Source organism: Rana temporaria, chromosome 3 (genome assembly GCF_905171775.1).
Source record: "Rana temporaria chromosome 3, aRanTem1.1, whole genome shotgun sequence".
Lineage (NCBI taxonomy): Eukaryota > Metazoa > Chordata > Amphibia > Anura > Ranidae > Rana > Rana temporaria.
Window position 1 is genome coordinate 470,433,226 of NC_053491.1, and position 7,968 is coordinate 470,441,193.

At 41.2% G+C, this 7,968-nt stretch overlaps 1 protein-coding gene across 1 annotated transcript; it reads right to left on the minus strand.

Moving 5' to 3' along the window:
• Window positions 1-2,587: 2,587 nt before the first annotated feature.
• LOC120930980 (olfactory receptor 10A7-like) lies at window positions 2,588-4,122 on the minus strand. Its single transcript, XM_040342112.1, has one exon. It carries the CDS (start codon window positions 3,602-3,604, stop codon window positions 2,663-2,665), a length of 942 nt encoding a protein of 313 aa, XP_040198046.1. The 5' UTR covers window positions 3,605-4,122; the 3' UTR covers window positions 2,588-2,662.
• Between the last annotated feature and the right edge of the window lie 3,846 nt (window positions 4,123-7,968).

The window sequence follows — 7,968 nt, forward strand, 5'->3', positions numbered from 1 at the left end:
CATTGGATTTGATTCACAGCAGCAGGAGCCAATCACTGCGCTGCTATCAATCTATTCAATCAAGAGCCGGAAACTTGTGGGGAGAGGGACGGCTGGGAACGCCAATGGAAATTCGGGGCTCAGGTAAGTAAAACATACGTTTTATCCTAAACAAAAAAGCTGTGCATCCTCTTCCTTGGTTATATACGCCTAGAAACCTAGAAACCTTTTTCCCTTTCTGTCCATTATTGTGTATTACTTCATTTGGGATGTGATACTACACCTATCATGCTTTATTATTGTTTTTTTTTGTTTTTTTTAGAAGAGTTGTTAGCATTTACCCATAACCAGGGGCCTTGCTAGGAACCTAAGTGAAGGAAGGAGAAAAGGGGGAAGTGCCACCTAAGTGCAGAGATTAAAAATCTTTAACAACGCAAAAGCTGAATAACACTTGCAGTATAAAAAGAAATTCAAGCTCATAAGGTCCAAGGATGAAGGTGATGTTTTGTCTTTAAAGGCATCCATAAGGGTTTTTTGTCACTCTCCAGGCTGTGTGAAGGAGTTGGTCCTCCGAGCGCGTAGCCTATTCTCTATCCAACCCTTTCCATCCAGCTCAACCGTCTCCTGTTCTGGTGACATCACTCCCTGACCCTTGGGCCGCGTTACACGCTGGTTGTCGGTTTCATGCCTCCTGGTGGCCACAGGATGCTAAAGATAATATCCATCTGTCCACACAGCCTGGAGAGTGACAACAAACCCTTATGGACGCCTAAAGGACAGAACATCACTTTCATCCTTGGACCTTATGAGCTTGAATTTCTTTTTATCCTGCAAGTGTTATTCAACTTTTCCCCCTTTTCTCCTTTCTTCTTGTTTATACAGAGCTGGCTATACTCGGAGGACAGCTGCCGTCTATCATAACCCTTGCTAAACACACATCCATATACACAATCAATTTCCTCCATACCCACAGATGTACTATGGACTAGTAAGTTAATGGACCCTAACGCGTGCTTAACTTTTTTATCTTTTATTGTTATCTTGGGCTCAGACTTTTTTTGCACCAGTAAAAAGTGTATATTAGGATCCTAAGAGGCCTGGGGTACCATTAGGCACCTACACTGCAATGTCTGGTACCATGGAAAAAAGTGGATTGAATTTTTAATTTTTTTTCCTCCATGCTACATCCTCTCTCTACCTTGTGCTTCATCTGCTTTGTCTCTTTCCCTTTTCCCATTGCGCTCTTTTTGAATTGAGCAATAGTCTCCTGGCCTTTACTATCCCCCAAACCATATATAACCAACACATATACTGCATATGTAAACCATTCGGAAATAAGCTGACACTTGGGAACTTTTCATTTCTGTTCACATTTTTTAATCAGATCTAAGACACATCCAAAATTTCTTATCTGAATTCCCAGTTTGGTAGCCATGATGGTGCCACTTGTGGAGGCTTTGGAGGGATCATGGTGCTCTGGCATGCATGTGTTCTCTGTCATATGTAGTAAGTTGCCTTACTTGATATATTTTCCTATATACCGCATTTTCCGGTGTATAAGGCGACCGGGTGTATAAGACGACCCCCTAATTTTCATATTTTTTTAAAGATTTTTTGCCTGTACTCACTGTATAAGACGACCCCCCCTTCCGAGGCTTCCGATGCTTCATATTTCTTCCTTCTGGAGCCATTTTCTTCTTCCTTCTTGCTGGAGCTGGAGCCATATTCTTCTTCCTTCTTGCTGGAGTTGGAGCCAATCACGGCAAGCAATGTATTCTATTAATGAATACAGAGCCTGCTTGGATTGGCAGAGGCTGTAACATCATCAGCCCACGTCTCTCTGACTCTCAAAGCCAATCCTAGCAGGCTACTGTATGTAGCCTGCTCGGATTGGCAGAGGTTGTTACTCCAATCCGAGCAGGCTCTGTATTCATTTGAATACATCGCTCACTGGGATTGACTAAGCGGTATATACTTTATGTAGCCGAAGCTACATACAGTATTACTGTATATCCAGCAGGCATCCGAGCAGCTGACCCGGCGTATAAGACGACCCCAGCTTTTTGGCCAGTTTTTTTAAGTGTAAAAGGTAGTCTTATATGCCAGCAAATACACTACATGTTTTAATGCACATTTATATGTGTTTTGACATTTATCACTGTTTATATTTTTAGACAGTTGTTCAATCTGTTGCTCTCGAAAACCCCCAGATGAAGACCCTTGAGTCGAAACGTGTAGGTGTACCCACGTTTTTTGGGGATCTAGAGCTTTTCCTTGTATGAAGAAAGTCCTATCATCCTGTACAAATATTTTGCATTTACTGTTGGATGTATTTTATTCGTTTCCTAAGATTGTATTTAATAAAATTATATTTTGTATTTTTATATATATTTTTCGTAGTGGTGTTTTTCCAAATGTCCTTTCCATAAACCTCCTTTCTGTATCTAAGACACATCCAATGATTTTTCGTAAACATCCATATTTGTAATTTTAATAAATGTGATGGCATGACTGAAATAAATAATACATTTATTACAATTTCCAAAAAAAAATTAAATAATACATTGACTTAGAAAAAGATAAAATAATTGACAACTCGGGGGGCTTACAGTAAAAAAAAAGGGCACATGCCTTGGGTGCCAAGGTCTAGTAACTCCCCTGGTCATCACTACCTATATTTCTTCTATATTACCTTTCTGCTCAATCGTTCAACTATTTTATGAAGAGCTTGTCTAATCTCATGGTTTCTCAGGCTATATATTGTGGGATTCACCAACGGGTTCACTACAATGTACAACAAAGAACTGTACTTATTTACGGAAGGTGACTTCTCATCGTCTGGAGTCACATAAATAGTGATTATGGACCCATAATATGCAGCCACAGAGATCAGGTGGGCACTACATGTAGAAAAAGATTTTTTCCTGCCAGCGGAGGATGAAATCTTGAGAATGATAATAAAAATGTAGATGTATGTCCCAATGATAAATGAAAGAGAACAGAAAAAGAAAAGGACAGAGCATGAAAGGTCAAACCATTGTACGATAGATGTGTCCGATGTAGTCAATTTCACAATTGGACCTACATCACAAAAGAAGTAATCAATGTCTCTGAGGCCACAAAATTCAAACTGAACTATTAAAATAATTTCAGTTGTAGATATAGTCCACGTTATTGCCCAAGAACCCAAAGCCAACAGGAAGCAGATTCTGCGGTCCATAATTAAAATGTAATGTAAGGGATTAGAAATAGCGACATATCGATCGTAAGACATTATAGCAAGGATGAAACATTGCACAAAACCAAAATTCAAAAAGGAGTACAGCTGCAGGATACAGCCGTCAACAGACATTTCTCTCTTTGTCTTTAATATAACCTCTGCCATCAGTGGTATGACGCACGTGGCAAGGAGGACATCTGCAAGAGCTAAGTGCTGAAGGAAGATGAACATTGGAATTTTGAGATTACTTTTGGTGGACACTAGAAGGATGATTAGAATGTTGCCGGTCACTATTGCAATGTAAATTAGAAGTAGAAGAGCAAAGAATAGAGGTTTGAAGTTTTCTAGACCTTGGAAACCAAGAAGATAGAACTCTGTGACTTTTGTTTGATTCTCTTGACACATTTTAAGGAGCTTAACCCATCAGGAAAGATAGTGCCCAAAATAAGTAAATGGATGATATAAGAAGATAATAAAAGAAAAGAATAAGAGAAAAAGCGAAGACACAAGTTAAAATCAATCACTGAACTTTAAATTATAAGTGTGTTTACTCTTGAGGTTTTTTTTCCACTCAATCCTCTCGCTCAATTAGCCAGGCACCCAACATACTGTATCTTCTTGGAGAGTCCTCTGCACCTTCGGTGCTTTGTAGCCTGGATCCCAAAGGAGTTCAGAGGGAGACACATGGAACCTTGAAGCAACTGATCTAAATTTGTATTGCTCAAATTCACTGCAATTCAGAAAAAAGGGAGTTATCAAGCATTGCATTAAAATAGTAGACCATTACCATTAACCACAAAAACAAGAACAAAAACAGCGCCTTCTGAGTGTAGCAGTTTGAAATGATTTAATAGATAAAAAACATATTGGAAGTCACAAACGAGTGATAAGGATCAGCCTTGTAATAGGTATCATCCGCGCTGTCCCAGAGACTGCTTGCTGCCTAATGTAGAGAGGCTGAGGTGTCCTCCCTTAGTCCGGTAACAGAGGTGGAACCCAGTGCTTATGGAAGATAGGGCTGGAAACAACGATACACATCGGCACGGAAGAGATGTTGTCACTTCCGAGTACAGGATCAGCGGGAGAGTGCACGCATTCAAAGCATGCATGCTTCTTCCTCAGGCTCAGAGCCTGAGGAAGACGGCTCTGAGTCTAAATCTTTGTCTGGTTACCATTAACCAGACAAAGACCATTAATACCTGTCTGCCTGATGTTAAAGTGGTTGTAAACCTCTAAAATAGAGAAATTAACAAAAAATATCCTTCTTTTGTGTAATTTCTCTATGAGCCCCCCTCCTTTTTTCTATCTGCATGAGTCACTTCTGACAGGTTATGCTGACACCACGGAATCCAGAGGATGGCCCTGCCCCCCCTTCCAATACAGAGAAAGTGATTGACAGCCTCAGTTGTGCATGTTTTCCTATGAGACTGTGTAGAGGAGGGTGTGACATTAGATCCCCGTCTTCTGCCTTCTGGAATTAAATAGTCTTTGATCTGTGACTGCAGATAAACAGGTATATCGGCAATGCTGTATCCTGGCCTAGGTCAACAAGGCTCAGGCCTAGGGCAGCACTTTGCAGAGGGGCAGCACGGAAAGAGTCTCAGCCGGCTTGCGCTACACTGTTAGTGTAGCACCAGTCTTATGGGCCGGACTGGGCTGATTGGCAAATTAGTCCAACGCCCCCATAAAGTGGCTGCACTGCTTCCAGCATTCCCCAACTGTGGGGGGGGGGTGCTGCTTCTAATTTTTACTGTCCTATTATTCTGGACCACAAACCTTCCTCAGAACTAGAACTATATATAACACTTTTTTTTTTCATTTTGGATAGAGTAAGGGAGGGTTATAGCCCCGTTCAGTTTATTTTTTACCATCCCTGTCCCATTGCAGAGATTTCCCTTCACTTCCTGCCCCATAGCCAAACAGGAAGTGAGATGAAATCTATGCAAATTAAGTGAATCCATTGCCATCCCAAGGCTCTCAAAACTGGTGTCCCCACTCAAATATTTTGGGGCGGGTCATAAACAGAAAGGAGTGTGCCCTTGACAGGAAGGGGTGGGTCATAGTTAAATTAGGGGGTGCACGAGTTTAGTCAGGCCTAGGGCAGCACAAAACCTATGTAGGAACATTTGTTTAATCTCTGTGTATCACCTGAGTTTTGCCACTTTGGTGGGTATACAGAATGTATAGAGTTTACAACCACTCCAATAAAACCTGGACATGTAAATGGAGGCTTCTTTCCACCCAAAACTCTTTGAAGCTTCTGGAATCAAGACCCGGATCCAGGATAACAAAACCCAGAGAAAAATTAAACCCCAGTCTTCTCCGTTCAGAAACCACACTTGAGAGTCGTCAAGCTGTATCTTAGAGAACCCTTTTTGTCTTCTGCCTATACTTACACAGTGACGGGGCCATTCTATATATAAATTTATTGTGCACAATATAAAGTGTGGTGATGCGAGCTATAATAAGGACGTAATGTATAATAATATTGTGTACAAACTGGTCTGGTGGTATATATTGAGGTTTATTAGTTATATCTTATACTGAATATACAGTATTGGACATTTTACAGACAAGATCACAATATATGTAGTACAAGACCAGGTGTTTTCTAGAACTTTTTGCTTAAACAAGGCAGTGCTTTAAGTGGGCCAAAACAGGTGCCGGTACTCTATTAGGCGCCGGTGCTCCCCCCCCCCAATACTGAACATGAAAATACCCTGATGAATAACATCCATTATTCTATCTATCTTCTGTGGTGTCTGTCCCTTGTCATGCTTTGTGCCCATTTTATCTTCTCTTTTTTTAGTTTCTGACATCATCAGCTGGTTTATGTAATTTTAGCAGAAAATGCACCAATATATTGCAAACCATAGCTGCTACAAAACAAAACACTCACCAGTACTCTGTACTTCAGAAGTTCAGATCCAAAGCAAAGTCCGTTGTTTTTCACTTTGCTGCACTGTCCTGACTCCTAGGAGGGCCAGTCACCCGCTCACATTCACCACGCCGCACTGATCGCTCCTCACAGACGCGCGGAAAGGAGTTGACTTCACCTAACGTGAGGTCAACTCCCTGCCTGCGCCTGCACGTACGGCTCAAGCCGTACTCTGCACACGGCCCGCCCCCCTCCACTAGCTGATGGCCGGCCCAGCCAATGACATTATGGAGGAGAGAGACGGTGCGCAATGTAATTCGCCCAGCGCCGGCCAGCCACTACAATGCTGTAGCTAGCTCTCCGCTGCGTTCCGGTACCGGAAACCCACGTACTGGGCGCACGGAGAGGTGCTGGTACTTTCCAGGGCCATTTTTGGAAGTGGCGGTACTGAGTACCGCAGCGTTCCGGCCCACTTAAAGCACTGAAACAAGGTATATATATATAATGTAAATATATAAAATGTTTGGGGTTCTAAGTAATTTTATAGCAAAATAATACTACCTTAAACATGTTTAAGGAAAAAGTGTGTGTAGGAAGAATAGCAGAGATATATTTGTTTAAGAGATGTGTCTGGGTTTCGTAAAAAATTCCACCCCCACCTTAACAGCACTGCCCATCATTACAAATTACGCCCCCTTCTGTAGACATCCACCCCTCACACGTGCCCATCATGAAGAAATCCAGATTGGAGATCTTGATGAATTGGCAGAAAGAATGGTTGGAACAAGAAAGGCTAAATTTAGTCATACATGATAATATTATGTCTTTGCCATTTATAAAAATTCTCACCAGTACATCCAAAGACTTGACAAATGTCATTCCAAAGTACTTTAAAATATCATTTTCTTTTTACACTGATTTCAAAATGAATGGAAGTTTTCATCGGACAAACCGATCGTGTGTGGGCCCCATCAGTGAAAAAAAATAGAACCTGTTTTACATTTTTTGTATGGTTAAAAAAACGATAGAAAAAAACGATCGTCTGTGGGGAAATCCATCGGTCAAAAATCCATGCATGCTCAGAATCAAGTCGACGCATGCTCGGAAGCATTGAACTTCATTTTTCTGTGCACATTGTTGTGTTTTACATCACCGCGTTGGACACGATTGGATTTTTAACCGATGGTGTGTAGGCAAGACTGATGAAAGTCAGCTTCATCGGATTTCTGATGAAAAAATCCATTAGTTTGTTTTCATCAGACGAACCGATCGTGTGTACAGGGCATGACTGTGGGAAATTTATTAATGTGAGAAATATTTTTATCCAGTATTTTTTGCTTGCGCCTCCCCCAAAAATTTTGAGCACCAGCCGCCACTGCTCACCACTGGACAATGAGGTTACTGTACTCCAATGGCCTCCACACTCACCAGATCTCATCCAATAGAGCACCTTTGGGATGTGCTGGAATGGAAGATCCACATCATGGATGTGCAGCCGACAAATCTGCAGCAACTGTGTGATGTTATCATGTCACTATGGACCAAAATCTCTGAGGAATGTTTCCAACACCTTGTTGGATCTATGCCATAAAGAATTAGGGCAGTGCTGAAGGCAAAAGCGGGTCCAACCTGGTACTAGCAAGGTGTACCTAATAAAGTAGCTGGTGAGTGTATACTCATATTCAAAAAATAAATATGTTTAAGTGAGGTGCATGTTTGTACCAGGTGCTCACAAGCATGCACTCAGTAGTTGTCTTCTAATGTAACTTCAGACTCCCTAAAAATGATCTTCGGTGTTAAGAGAGACAACAAAATCATGTTTGTGTAATTGTGTAAAGTTAATCGAATCTTATAAAAAAATGTTTTTTATCACTAATAAGAAATGTCATTG